General features: G+C 42.0%; 1 protein-coding gene across 1 annotated transcript in view; it reads left to right on the forward strand.

Moving 5' to 3' along the window:
* The window catches only part of hs2st1a (heparan sulfate 2-O-sulfotransferase 1a), a 31729-nt gene that overhangs the window by 7234 nt on the left and 8550 nt on the right, over positions 1–15945 (forward strand). The window contains exon 3 of the mRNA XM_029453002.1: positions 15615–15868. Within this exon, the coding sequence (XP_029308862.1) occupies positions 15615–15868 (254 nt within the window). The remainder of the gene's footprint in view (positions 1–15614; positions 15869–15945) is intronic.

The following is a 15945-nucleotide window of genomic DNA, read 5'->3' on the forward strand; positions in this document are numbered from 1 at the left end:
CCCGGGCTTGGGTTTGAATTTGACTTTGATTGTCATGCCAGGCACTCTTTGCCTAGAGTCTGACCTTTTGCTCCGCCGCCGAGGGACCTGGTCAGGAATTTGCTCTCGAAAGGCCGTTGGTCAGGCATCGCTGGTCTGTCCTCACACGCATGGATTGGATGATTTTATACCTTTAAGCTGACCCGCTGCTGCTCAGACCCCCTGCTGCACATCATTTATCCTGTCACGATAAGACCTTGAGCTGCAGTTGTGTTTTGAAATTTAACTTCTATTGATGATGCAAGCGTCTTCCTGACTCCTTTCACTCCTACGCAGTTGTCAAGTGTGAGTCAACTGGTTCGTAACTCACTCAAACGGCTGCAACACCAAACAGTTGCTTCCTTTTTTTAAAGTAATTGGTGACACACCGGGAGCTAGACCGAGCCCTGTGACTTCTCTTCAGCTCCATGTGCAAACTTTAATCGCCTAAATGTGCAACCATCTTCCTTCTCACGTTGTTCCCTTATCCTTTTCTGTGGACATGGCACTCAGACTCTCTATGATCTCTCCCTGACACACAACATCTCTGTTTTTAGCTTCCCTGCTGGGTATAAAGGGTGCATGAGTCATTTGCTTTCACTCTGCACGTTGGCATCTGCTACCATAAGCAGCTGGTAGCGTCTATCGCCTGGACCTGTCTGCTCAGTCACTCTCTGAAACATGCCATTTGTGCGGCTAATGGAGGGGAGCCCACAGCGGAGATGGGTGTAGGTGTCGGGGATGGATCTGTTGTGGGAGGAAGGGGGGCTGAGTGCTAATGGTCATACTGGGCTTTTGCTTGTATTGTTAGAAGCAGGGTTTGATTGGGGCCGAGGATTTATGGCCCCTGAGCGCGCACTTTCTCTGACAGGAAATGTATTCCCTGCAAAGTGTAGCAAACGCCGCGCTGGCTCCGGTTGCTGCTGTAGCAGGATGACAGACAGGCTAATCGGGGTGTTATGGACGGTTTCACACCGTGGATGTAATTGGAGGCCGTTCTAGAAGAACACCTTGCTCCAACACCCACCCATCACTCCCCCCAGCTGGCCTCTCTCCAATATCCCCTCCCCACCTCTTCACACAAGACACACTTTCTCCTTCTTGCGGTCTCCCGTCCGTCTTCATTTCTTCCCGTGTCACTGTTGGGCAGAGGTGTCAGTTTACTCAACTCGAAGAGATGGCCTTCAAATATCATGTGTCACCAAAACCCTGCAGGCCACATTCTGTTGAGTGAACTCGCGGGGACAAGTGGAGCTCTGACTGATGGCTGATGAGGTCTTACTTAGCTGGAGTGATGAATGAGATGCATGTCAGCAAACAGTCCTGCAGAGTGAACAATAGGCCTCATTCACCGACCGCTCTCAAGAAGAAATATCTTCTAACGCTGTTTCTGACATTCAAAAATGTTTTCTGATTTAGGATTTGTTCTTTGTTAAGAACAGAATCCACGCACAGTCAAGAACACACTTACGCACATTTGAGTGCCGACATGTTTGTTTTCTTCAATTCTAAAGTTGTGTATTTTAGGATTTAAATTCCAGTTATATATATTTTTTTATAATATTTTTTGACAAAGCATTATAATCTTTTAAAATAAATAAACGATGCACTAACACATCATCACTGAATGATTAATGGCATCCCAAGCTTTATACCCACTACTAAATATGAAGCTTGTTTGGCGTTCGCTTCCTGCTGAAGTACATTCTCTTGGTTTCTTTCACGTTTGGAGTCCGCTGCTTTTGTTTGGGAATTCTTCATTTAATACTCTCTTAAACCTTTTCTTTTAAATATTTCTGAGTGTGCACACGACGCTGCAGTGTCGTGCTCTCTTATGTGGCTCGGCGGTGTGTTCACCTGCTAAGTACAAAAGGATTCATCTTTATAAGAACACGGGTACAAACATTTCTACGGTTAAAGAACTCGTCCTGAATCTGACGTAGACTTTTCTTAGGACTTTTCTCATGAACAAATGTAAGAAAACCCTTTTTATAGATAGATGTATAGATAACTTTATAGATAAAGATGTTGGTGAATGAGGCTCATTGATCCTGAGTGCTGATGTGACTCTTCCTCCCATGTGCTCTCAGAAATAATCTGTTTTTCATTCTCCACACTTTAATGACTATAAAAGCTACTAAATCAAATGTAGACTCTCTGGGACTCGCACCTTGCCGTCCCTAGTTAAAGCCTGTGGGTTTTGGACAAATATTGGGAGCCTGTGGTTGTAAACACGTGACCGCAGGTGTCAGTTTCCTCTCTTGTTCACTGCAGAGTGAGCAGTGTTTCTGTTTCTCTCCGACACCATTCAGCTTCTCTTCTGACGAGGGGGAAACAGCGAGCGGCTAATAAACCTCTCTCATGATAATAACTTATAATGACAGTACTCTCATCCAGCTCCTTCTGGATCAATAGTTGTAAACAACTTCCTTTGTGATATTCAAATCCCTCTTGTGTTTTACTAACCGCCATTGGATGAACGCCTGAAAGGAGAATATCTGCCGCTAGCTTTCGGAAATAAGGTGCTATCAAAGGAAGAGGATGTGTGGAGGGGGAGGGAGGAGGGGGGACGAAATAATAGAGATGATTTAATTTTCATTGCGACAGAAATATTTAAATCCCCAGCTTAGGAAAATCATAAGCCTCTACCAAAAAAAAAGGAACGAAGAAAGCACGCCCGCAGCATTTTTACAACCAATTTCATCAGCACGGGGATGAAGAGGGAAGAACAGTGGTCTGGCGGCGCTGCCCTTCTTCTTCAGCTCCTGGTTCAACTTTGCTCCCATTGGTTTTAGCTTTGGCTGGAAGCTGCCTTTATCTTGTTTTCCTGTAACACCAGACGTCCTCAGGGACCAACTGTTAATGTGATGCTACTACACTACCCACCCCCGTGTCGGATGTCTCCACCTCTTTTCTCCCTGTCTGTTCCTCCTTTTCTCTCTTTCTCTCTCCCGTCTTTTTTCTTGTCTCCTTTGCATGTGTCTCTTTCCGTTTCCTCACTGTGCTGCTGAATGCTGTGAGCTGCCAAATGGCCTGAAATTCAACTTGAAGTTCATTAGACGGAATACAAATAAGTACACGGCAACAGTGCGGTGTGTTTGTGTGTGCAAAACCTTATTAATTAAATATCTGGGTTGCTGAATATTCAGCGCGCACACTCAGACTGTCCCCTGCTGGGTGAGGATCAGTAGATTTATGTGTTTATGAATCTCTTTCTCTTTTTTCTTTGCGGTTCACATATTTTCTCAAACACTGTAATTTACGCTACACACAAGAATGATTGATTAAGTGTTTTCTTTATTAGACTAGTGTCTGTATCTATCCTGTCCTGCCTCTCACTAATATTAATGGTACACCAATCCAATGCACTGGATTAGTATCGCTGCACATTCTGACCTTATTAAACAGATTGGGTATCAGTCAGACATGATTTATTGAACAATAAACTCTGACTCTTTGTCACTGTTGTTAAAAAATGAATGTAAATACAGTTTTATAAACCTTTCTAAAAGAACATCATTAAAATGTTTAATGTCTTTACTCATTAGGGTTGAAACAACAATCATTTTCATCATTGATTAGTCCGCCAATTACTTTTGGGAGGAACCCATCAATTTACCTCATTAAATGTTAGATTATAGGGAAAAAGCTCATATTATTGCTTGTTTATTCATTTACAGTGATTGAGTTCTATATTTACATACATTTGTATTAACCTAATTACACAGTCTTTATGTGATAAAGTGGATATACGTAGTTAATATAGCCTTTAATGTAGTCATGTTATATTAACACAGAACGTGGATTATGTTGTAGCATTTTATTAAAATAATAAAACGGCAGATTGTCACTTTTAAATCAGAATGTAAAAATATAAAATCACAGGTAGGACAGCCTCCATGTGGCCTTCATTACCAAAACATACAACAAATTGCTTGTTGGATAAAAAAAAGGAAATGTTTTCAACAAATTGAACTGAACACAAAAGGCCCTTTTGAATTATAGTTAATTTTTAAAGTGCAGTTTTCTACTGATACTCTAATATTGTGCAGCCTTACTTTATCATCACATGCACAACAATTACAGAGAAGCAGTTGTTGACAATGAAAGTCTTGGATATCAGGCTCCCTCCAACAATGCTCATTAAATATGTATTTAAATAAAAGAATCATGCAAGTAAAAGCAAAATGTGAATCTCAGATATAAAATATTGCTGTGAGTGTGACTTAGAAGAATACATAATATAAAACATGTTTTTATCATTATAGAGTTTCTCTCATCTGTACGACGGCATATTGTTTAAAACATGTTTACAGAGCCGGGGGAGGGGTTTATATTCCAAGGAAAACTTTAAAATCATTATCAAACCACTAATGACATCTAATTATAATCTTCAAGTTTTTTTTCTTGTAAATTTGTGACTTTAATCCCAAAATAATTTCAGATTTTTTTTCCTGCAAAATTATTATTTTATAATCTAAGAAAATAAATTATTGTAATTGTGTGTGTTATTTTTACGACTAAATTATCAGAAATTCTGAGATTTTTTTCTATGAATATTTTCCCCCTCCATAAAACACATTTTTAATCTACAATTTCTATAATACTCGTACAACCGGTATGTGGTGATTGGACAGTGAAAGAGATTTCAGTGAGTAACTCAAAAGGACAGAAATGTGAAACGGTAAAAGTGATTGTTATTGCACCACCTTAAGACATGATGTGTCTTCACAGCCACATGTGAGCGCTCGCACAAAGAAACGACCCAAGTCAATTCCACATATCAGAACCACAGAGTCATCGAGGGGCCTGCTCGTCCTACTGTAGTGCTTCTCTGATGGGAACACGGTACAACATCCTCACTGGATAGTTGGCCTACAGATGCTAAATATAATGAGATTAAAGAAGAGAATCGGCGAACTACGAGATGAAAGATGCACACAGATAAGCCTGCAGAGATCAAGTGGTAACACGTTGAGCTGGTGTCGTTGCAGAGATGTTCTGTGTAACTGACGGCGTTCTTCTCACTCTGGAGCACGTTTCTGTGTGGGACAGATTCTCTGTAGCGTTCACCTGTCCCTCCCACTCATCATTAAAACTATGAATAGCTGTCGTCTGCTCCATCTTCATAGAGTGTGGAGCTCTCCCTGGACTCCCATGCATGCATTATTAATGATCTGTTGCACGGCCGAGAGTAGGAGAGGGAACATCACATATCTGGGTTGTAGCTTGCAACGATATCTACGCTGTTATGCAAACATTGTTTGTTGTTATATTAGGACATGAGAGCTCTGAGAGAGATTTCAGCATGAATCTATATACATTCAGTTTCTAATTCTGAGCAAGTTACTCACAGATTTAAATGCGGTGTCTGTGAGGGTGTGAACATTTAGTGGCGACGGAGACATCCCTGCTTTGGTTTCCTTTCCTCTCACAAAGGCATGTGATGGCTCTTCTCTTGACAGGAGTTACACAGATATTTTCTCCTCCCTTTGAAGCACAAATGCCTCTGAAAATGTTGGCTAATTCCCACTGCTTAGTCATTGACAATCTGTGCCAAGATGAGATCTGTTCCAATCACCCCCCCTCTCCACAAACTATCAGAACCGCCTTTACTTAACAAGGCAGGGGAATGATGGGATCTGCCATCTGTGTAAATTGCTCCATAATCTCATCCGACTGGCCGTTTCTGATGGAGCAGACAGAACGTAGCCCCCTTTACTCTTTCTGTTTTCCCAGACATTATTGGCTCACCTGTCAGACAGCACTACCGGCTTCGATTGCACAAAAGACATATTAGGTGAGAAAGTGGCAGGTTGAACCATGACCATTATCATCTCCATCTATCCCGGATTGTTGTCATTAGTGTATAGACATGGCTCGCATTCAAACTAGGAATTATAAATGGGCCACATGTGGCTGGAGCTTATCTGGTGTACCTTTTTGAGTTTAATCGAACAGCTTGGTTGTCATCTGTAGTTCATGAACTCCTCAGAGCAAATAAACAACCCATCCTCAGCAGCCACACCGGTTGAACAAAACCCCTTAAGTTTTCTCCTAAAGTATGACTTAACCCTTGTGTTGTCTTAGGGTCAAAAATGACCCCCCATGATCTTTAGCAGCAGAGAAAAAGCCCTAAACAACCTTTTTTCAACTTGAAATTTGATGACTTTTCCTAAAGGGAGTCCAAAATTAGAAAAAGTGACAAATTGTTTTTGTTAATAATTTCATCGGAGCTGTACACCATCAGATTGTTCTACACACACGCAGAGACACACATGCACACACATGCACACACGCATGCACAAAACAAAAAGATTATTCCTGCCACTGATTGATCTCAGAAAGACAACAATTTATTTGGGCAGGTGCATCATTACCCACCCATGACTTAAGTTCACAGACAAAAAACGCTCACACTTTTGAGATGGTGTGTGCTACTGATTGATCACAGAGAAAATGGAACTTTCTCGTGCAGGTGCTGCATCACCCATCCCCGACACATCTAAAGATCAAACCATTTCAAACAATTAAACATTTCTTTAACATTATTTACAAACGGGGATTGCAGTCAGAGGCTATAAAGGTGCTGCAGACTACAGTGCCCCCAGTTCTCTCTTTACTGAAGCCATGAGTGCGCCTTTCGGTGTCAAACAGGCCTTAAGGCAGATTTATTCAGGAGTCCAGGATTCAAACATTTCTTTTGCACATTTCTTTTACTTTCTTAGACACATAAGTACTATCTAAAGCTAGAAAATGAAATGATAATAATATTCCTCTACTTTAGTAAAGAAACTTATTATAACAAGTAGTGTACACTAATAAAATGCAGTCTTTTTTGCAATGTGAAAAGACGTTTATAAAGTGTGTGGTTAATTGCAGGTTGTTTCTTCATGCAAAATAGATTTGGGGTTGAAAATTCAATGAAGCTGCTTTATTTAAGAGGTTTAGTAGAGGTCATTTTTTACCCTTGGGACAAGGGGAGTATACAGGATGTTAAGACAGCACAAGGGTTAAGGCTTACTTTCTCCTTAGCTGATGGACTTACTTCAATGTTTTGCATAAAATCCCTTAGTTAAGGCATTTACTGCATTGAAAGAGATTTTATAGCTTCCATGGAGACTGTTTGTTATACTTGTTATCAACTCACAAAGTTGGCCTATATAGATAGTAAAAGATTTGAGGAGGATAAGATTATACGTTGGTTGTTTAATTAAAACTATCTGGACATTCATTCATTGAACGTTGATTTTTTTCTGTTAACAATAAAACTTCATATTGTATGGGCTCTTGAATCCTGATGTGTTTAGGCAAGCCGGCAAACTTAAGGAAGTGCGCCACTATCTCATCCTTGTTTTGAGGGGAACTTCACCACGGTGTTCAGCAGACCGGTGAGGGCATTGGAAACTAGGTGAATGTCTCGCCCATTACTGAATGAAAGGATCCTGTAGCATAAAACCATAGAGCAATCATTAAATGCAAAGGGTCTGGAAGAGCACAGCTGCGGAAAGTAGAGTGATCTAACTCTATACTCTCGGACTTAAAGTGACTGCCGGTCAAATCTATAGTGTACAATCAATTGCTCATTGTTAAGCACATCCATTGGCTTGTCCTCTTCTCAGGATGCGTTTTCTTCATTAATGGCCATAAACTGGGGCATGTTAACATAGAGTCAGAGCTACCTAAAGGTTTTTTCTTTACTTTAGTTGTTACGGTCTTTTGTGCAACAGTTTAATTAACTTTAAGGGATTCCTTAAGTATCATTTAAACCATAATTAAGTGGACATCACCTGAAGGAGGAGACTTAAGGGTGATATGTGCAACCGATTTAATTTTAACGAAACCTTAACTCGGACTTTAAGAAAAATCTTAATTTAAGGTGTTTTGTGCAACCAACCACTGCTGTTTCTGACGTTTCTACATATTCCTCTTTCATGACACTCAATGGAGTAATTATGGTCTCAAGACCCATAGCCCACTTAACCACTTTAAACTGTGCAGTGTTGTCTGTCAGCGCAGACAAGGCAGAGTTTTGTCTCCATATATGAGGAATGCTTTGTCAGCATTCTCTTACAAACACACTCTTGTTTTCAACATGCTACTTCGTTTAGGAGGGGGAAAGCCGTTTCCAGTCTTTACAGAATACACAATCTTCACATGGATCGTTTGTGCGAGTTGAACTCCAGTGCCCGACGGCAGCATCTGTGTGGAGGTGGAAAATCCTTCTCATGACCTTAACCGCACGCTCCCCCTACCCGTATTTTTCTCACCTTTCCTGCTTGCCTTGTGCCTTCTAGTAAAAGCTGAACTACCGTGAAAGTCATCTTCAGCCTTTTATTTATGGAGCCTCACAAAGCAGCAGTGCCAAGTCCAGGACAGGAAATATCACGTCACTGTGAAACTTGTTATTTACGAGAATCTGCAATGACATTTTATTTCACTACTTCACCTTCACTGGGTGCATCTGTTGATTTGAATTTCAACAGTGGAGCCTTTCTGTTGCTTATATTATGCAGTCTGACGTTAATGCATTGTTCAGCACCATTTCTAGCTTTCCCAGTCAGACTTTCCTCCTTTTATGACAAATCTAGAGGACGGACGAAGATGAACTCCCAGGATCTTCCTGTAGACAAGACATGTGTATGTTTCTGTGCTTTGCTGTTGGTCAGTGAGTCATTCATTCAGTGACTCATGGCTGGATCAGCACCACAGGCCCCAAAAATACCAGTTTTCCTGGATTTGGTAATTTAATTGATTTGAAAACGTGTCAGGTAATTTGCTAAAGCTGCAACCGATGATTCATTTCCTTACTGATTAATCCATCAATCTTTTTTTTTTTTTTTTTGATGAATCGATACATACTGTAAATGTCCAAAATAAAAAAAAAAACTATCCTCAAATATTAGAAGCTGGAACCAGCAAATATGACATTTTGGTTTAATTAAATGGCTTAAACAGTTCTAGTGAAGTTTTTAAACATTATTTTTCAGACAATTGATGTGTCGTGGATTGTAAAATTATCTTGTCACCTGGTCTTTTTGAGTCCTTGTGTCAAAACCAAGTTTATATTGGTGAGACATTGGGGCTTGGGGATCTGATGCACCAGAATTGTGCAGATACTGACCTTATTAAGTGGACTGGGTATGGACCGTAGTGTGATTAAACAGTAGTTTGGCTTGTTTTGGTCATCATTTCCAATACCAGTTGCATCCACTCAGTCATGGAAATTTGTGCCACAGCAAATCTATCAGTTTACAGGTATACCCGTTTTAAATGTGGGAAATAGAGATCACTGTTATGGAATCAGTACTCTGCATCAGGAGATACCTTGAATTGAGGTGATAGAATCCGTATCTGGAGAGAAAAAGTTGCATCTGTAATCTATGTATAAATAATGAATACATACACAGGATACATACACAATGCACAGGTACGGCTTACTGTGCTGAAAAAGCAAAATCCATGCGGTTTACAGCAGCACACTCGCTGCGTTTTGTAATCCCACAGACAATCCCTTACATTCTACCCAGCAGCTGGGCTGCAAGACAAGAGAGCTTCTAGGGTATTGAGGAAGCTGCAGTTTATTCATAGACAAACTGTAGCCTCCACTGTACATTTGCTGCCACTAGACCACTTTACTTCTCCCATCGGAGGCGAGACGTAGCAGGCGGGAGCGTTCCAATCCACACTGACTCCGTCAGCTGGCAAACCGGCCTGCACCAGGTTGACTGACTGCACAAATTTACTAAAATAGTTTTTCATGTCTGCTACATGTGAAGAAATCAACAGATTTTGTTTCCCCGCTCATGGTAGCGAGTGAGGGGAATGTGCCTGCAATGAAACGGACGTGCCCGCAGACAGACTGGGAGCTTTGATCAATCAATCAATGTAGATGCGGTTAATAAGAATGCATATGCAGCACAATATATGTGTGATTTAAACCGCTGTCTATGCAGATTACGCTTTACTTAACACAACAAAAATATTCTTTATGACATACTTAATTGTAACAAAAACGCTACATGACGATCAACTGGAAAAACAATTCTTCAGAAGCCCTTGAACATAGGTCGAAGAATGATGACAGTGCTTATTATATTCCATATCACACACTATATACACTCCTGTAACTTTCACTGGCGAAAAAAAGAAATGCGGTGATGAGCCACCCTGTGGTAGGGTCACAGGGTCATCCCAGTCCTATGGACAGGGGGGTCGATGGGAACCCAACAGCAAACTTTTACCCTGGGCCCCATAATGGGTTAATCCGGCCCCGGCTGTTATAAACAGTGATCGAATTGTTTGGCCACATATTCGTCATTCTCCATGTTACTCAGACCTGCTCCTTGTCTCCCTCGTCTCTTCTTCTTTCTTCTCTCCCCCTACCCTCCCACCTCTCCTCTCTTCCCCAGCTGTACGGTGCAGGGACAGAGCAGAGTGAATGAGACCTTTCATGGAGTGTCAATGTCATACTTGTGTGTCAAAGCCAATGGGAAAAATGCCTCAGCTTCAGCAATTAACCCATATTTTTTGTTTTCCCCCCCAAAAAGGCTACCTAAAAAACAGCATGATGGATGAATATCTATGAAATACTGCATGTAGCATAAAGGCATTGGTGTCTAGTTTGGAGAAAGTTTTTTATGCTTCAGTGTGCGTGGTTGTGCATGTCTTTGTTCCTGCTCTCATACTGAGCTTGTTTGAAAGCTCTGAAGGCGTTTTGAATGTACCGAGCACCTTCACAATCACTTCATGAAAGCGCTTGTTTATCCGTCTCCTCTTTCAGTTCTCTGCAGCTGCCAGCGGCGTTGAAAAACTGCACACCAGATTATACTCCCTCTCGCGGCATGTTTCTTATTCCTTCTCATCCTTAAATAACAAAAGTAATGCAGGTTTGTCTCTGTTAAAGCAGGCCTCAATCTCCCCATCAGTCGGACTTTATTCCCGTTTCCTCTGATGATCCACTCTCTGCTCAACGGATACGAAACTGAATAATTAGAAATTCGTAAGTGCGCAGTTCATCCAAATGTTCACGAGTGCTGCAGTGGTGACATAACTGTTCCCCCAAACCTGGCACCGCAAAACGGCAGCGAGCTTCCAAGGCTATATAGAGGCACCAACAGCAGCAGACTAACTAAATTTTTACACAGCAGGAACCTAGATCTCCTCACTGTCGTCCTTCATTGATTTTGCAATGCAGCGTCATCGGAGCAGAACCATACAAGCCGTACACCTCAGTCTGCTGCTGATAGCCAATCTCTATTACCCACCTAGCCCAAGGCTTCGCTTCGAAGGGCTAACCCTCTCATGGGGTAGCAGACGGAGGGAGAGAGCTCCGACTGGCGGATCGGAGAGATGATAGATGTATGTGCTGCTTGGAGAAAGGATCATCTTCTCCCCCACTTTTATTATCCCATCAGATCTGACGTGATAGCAATAATACATGACTGTCTGTCACATTTTGCAGATCTGGCGCCGAATATGAATGATGAGTTCAAATGCTTGCGTCTAATCAGCCGCGAAATTGCTTCAGTAAATATGTTGGACTACCAGTGCTCTGTCTTCCTCCTGTCTCTCACTTTGAATGAAACTCCAAGTAATAGGCTTGTAGTTGTCACAATGTTTAAGACCCATGTTGGCTTCACGGTTCATAATGAACTTTTAATGCACAGAGACGGCTTGAGGGGAGGAAACTGACGGAAATGTGGAATGAAAGGAGGCCTGCTGTGTGGCCATAGTAATTCAGGCTTTTGTTCTCTAATTAAATGACCTCAGAAGGGAGCGCTAAGCTTAAGTTAGTGTGTGTGGCGCCCTCTGATATGAAGGTCTGTGCCAAGCGTATTCAGTCTCGCAATGAATAGGGCGTCTACTACAAAGCCTAAGAAGCCCTCTCCGTGCCCGCTTCGCCTCCTTGTTGGTTGTTGGAAATCTTCCACCAAACACCATGTCTTTAACAAGTGGTTTCTGGGCCCCTTCGCATAGTTCAGGACGTTGTAGTTGGGGACACAGTAGCCCCCGGTCTTTTCTCACTCTCCCCCAGCCCCTCTGAAAAGACTGACACCGCCAGCCTTCCTTGCAATCCTGAGCTACATAAAAGCTTACATGTGTGTGTTTATGCCACAGCAAAGCAAAGAGAAACTTTATTATGCATGTTCTCTTGTTTGGCCCTGAATATGTCAGCAGTAGAATTTAAGTCTGTAGCAACAGAGTTTAAAGTGTCATGTCACTTAACTAAACATACTTTCTCACCAATGACCCCCTTCCCCACTTCCTACCCCTCTTCTTCCGGCCCCATTGCTCGGACCACACTCATCTTCGAACTTGGTCTTCATTTTGATCTCAACTATACATATGCAAAGTTTCATGACTGCATCTTTCACGGTTGTGACACAAATCTGTCCACAGACAGAAATATAAACACCTGGCAAAGTAGTCCAAACCTCCTCTGTGGTAGTTCAGTAGAAGTCTCCAGGAGAACATTTTGCCATAGTGACGCACAGACTTACAAGGTGAAAACAATAGCAGCCACATGCTGTTGCAGCTGGAAAACATTACATTTAAAAGACTCAACTGCAAGATCTCTTCTCTGAAACGATGTCCGTGTCTCTGCCTGATAATCCACAGACCTCACTGACAACCGTTTTCATCGAGTAATTCTTCACTGGGAAGTAATTCCAGTAAAAAGAGTTGACAGCGATTGTCTGTGGATTATCCAGAGTAACAGGGACACTGTTGCTGAAAAAACACAGTGCTGTTATTTTTTTTTATGTGTTGCTTACAGCAATGGCAAATGTAAAACAAAATTCTATTCATCTGCAGAAAATAAGCACTGATGCAAACAAAAGTGTGTGATAACAATTATGATAGGAGATAATCTTCACAAATAAACAGCACTTTTATGGCAGTAGTTTAAAGCTACTGTTATGAGGCTGCATATGAACTACACTTTGGTCACATGACTTCAACATCACCACCACAGATGTTCGGTGTGATGTTAATGTCCCTGACAAATTCTGTAGTCTCATTTAGCCACTTGTTGCCATTTTTAGACTCATAAAAGCTTCAATATTCACGAGTTGGATAGTTACTGATGTATTTTAGAACAAAACTTTAAAATCTCTTAAGCTTGTGTTGACCACAGGCCTTATTTCAGGCATCTAACTGAAAACCCATTGACCGGAAGTGAAAAGATTCGGACTCATTTCTGGGTTTTAAGACTTTGAGCACTCTAGCGCATAAAGAAACACAAATCTGAAATCTTTGAAATGAGCACAGCTGTTCTAGCTTTGGCAGAAAGCGTTGTGTTCCTGTGAGACCCTATCACTCGTAGTAAGAAGATAATTGAGAATACATGTTTTCAGGGTCTTTAAGACTAAGAAGCAGACAGCTGGTCGTACGCACCTAATATTTATGACTTTCATTGTCACGGGTTGCACTCTCTTTTGTATGCCCTTCTCTGTCTCCCTTCACTGTACACCATCATAAAAATAATCCTAAACGGACATTTGAGCCCAAGCGATAAAGTTCCAGCATAGCAACTGTTATTGCTGTTGTTGTTGGCTCGTGCGTTTTTGGAAGGAGGCGTTAATGAATGTCTCCATTACAGTTGTTCTGCATGCTGACAGCCTTCAGCCACCTGGCACGTCTCCACGCCTCCAGCCCGGAGCGCCAGTTTCGAGCATGAGGAAGCGGCACGTCTCGGTCCGTAAGCAGATCCGGCTTTGATGAGCGGGACACTAACAGCTGCTCAGGAGGGTGTACGAGAGGGGGCAGTGAGAGTATTTCTGTGGTGTGTTGCGTTGTGTGCACATGCCCACGTGTGTTTAGCATTAATGAAGGAGAGTGCAGCAGATTCACAGTTGACATCTTAATTGGCCACCGGTGCCAGATGCCGGTCTCTAAAGCCGGCCAGTCCAGGCTGCAACAGTGTCTCAGCAGCAGCCAGGCAGGGCTTTATGAGCCCGCTGGCTCCACTGAGTGCTCCCACGGGTATTAGGTGCTCCAGTGTTGTGCTGCCTCCCGTCCTCTCACTCACACACACACACACACACACACACACACGCACACACACACACACATACACACACACACATGAACGCCCTTCTTCTTGCTGTATCCTTCCTGCGGAGCACTCTGAGGCATTTCCAACACCAGTCACTCTGAGGCGAATATAGACGAAGAAAAGCCCCGGGGTTACAAAGGCGGTGTGTCTTTGTACTGAATGTATTCACTCTGAGGTTCTGGCTCTTCTGCTGCTTCACGCAGTGTTTGGATTGAGATACCGCCTCACTTCTCATTTATAGTGTATTGATGCCCTGTAAATGTCCAGGCAGCGATCAAATAGCTGTAGCCTTACCATCTAACCATCAACCTCTAACCCTCAGCCTGTCACCTCTTCACCCTTTCACCCTCGTTACATGATGCTTTTCTCAGAAGAAGATGAAGCGAGGTCAGATAAATCAATTCGCAGCATCTAGAGTCTGTGTGAAGCACACAAAGATGAACTTGGCCATTTGATGGTACATTTATTTGATCTAAGACAGGAGCATACAGACACTTCACCTCACGGTTAAATCAGGAGAGTGGAAGTAAAGGTAGGGAACTGATATTAAAGTGGAATCTGATTAGTGGGAGCGGTGGTACCGCAGCGTGAAATAGTCTTCTTACAAAATGATTAACTAATATTCCTGTTAGACATTATTCTTCATCCTTGGTGTGAAGCAGGAAAGGGTTTTTTTTAATGTTCAAATGAAATGGAAATCATTTTTAATGAAGTCACAGTTTAGTCTCTCACATGGATGTGCTACTTCTGACAAGTACGGAAGATCTTTGTCAGGTTTAAATTTAATTCTAGAGTTGTAGCCGAGATGTCAAATGTGCAGTTATGAGACGTGTCACACATTGACCGTTATACAAACGAGGGAGGTGGTGGTGGTCGTGCTTGTGGTTGTGACACCCACAAGTTTAACTTCTCATATTTTTTGTGTGTCATACTTCCTGGCACTCTTTCTAGAGATGTTTTTGTTCTTGTTATAGTTCAGAAATCAGGTTCAACTCCAGATTAGGGTTATTATAGTAATCTGAATTAAGCAGTGAAAAATATTGTTAGTAAACTGAAACTAAATAAAAACTATATCCCTTAAGAAAAATGATTTTAAATATATTTAAATGAAGAATGTGAATTCATTTCAGTTTCAGTTTTTAGCCATAATATATCGATACTGAAAAAAAGAGCATGAATTTCTGTCGACTTTCCAACCAGACACTGAAGGGACTTGACTCTCCAGGAGATGGCGCTATGCTTCACATGGGTCACTAACGTATGTATTCTGTGTGTATGTAGCTACATACGTCTGAGACTTTATACCTGGCCCGAACAAAAACAAACTCTAAATAAAATGTATAAAGGAAAAATAAACCTTTCTGAAAAACTGAAACTAAACTAAGATTAAATCAAAAGTCAAAAATAAAATAAAAACTTATTGAAACATTAAAACTATTATAACCTTGCTCCAGAGCAGAACTCTTTTAGCTGACTCCTCCTCTTCTGCCGTGTTAAAGTTGAACTCTACCTGTATGACTTCCTCTCTTCCCTCCAGAACGAGCCATTGCTAGACACGAAGTGCGAGAGATTGAGCAGCGGCACACGCAGGACGGCCTGCGAGAGAGGGACTCGGTGGCCTCGTCGCCGTCCGAGGGCGAAGACGACATCGTCATCATCTACAACCGCGTGCCCAAGACGGCCAGCACCTCCTTCACCAACATCGCCTACGACCTGTGCGGGAAGAACCACTACCACGTCCTGCACATCAACACCACCAAGAACAACCCGGTCATGTCCATACAGGACCAGGTCAGAGCGACGGCTCACACCTTTGTATAACATGAATTTCTTCATTTGGAATTTGTTTTCCTACATTATTGTCACTA

The sequence above is a fragment of the Cottoperca gobio genome, chromosome 17 (assembly GCF_900634415.1).
Source record: "Cottoperca gobio chromosome 17, fCotGob3.1, whole genome shotgun sequence".
Taxonomy (NCBI): Eukaryota; Metazoa; Chordata; class Actinopteri; order Perciformes; family Bovichtidae; genus Cottoperca; species Cottoperca gobio.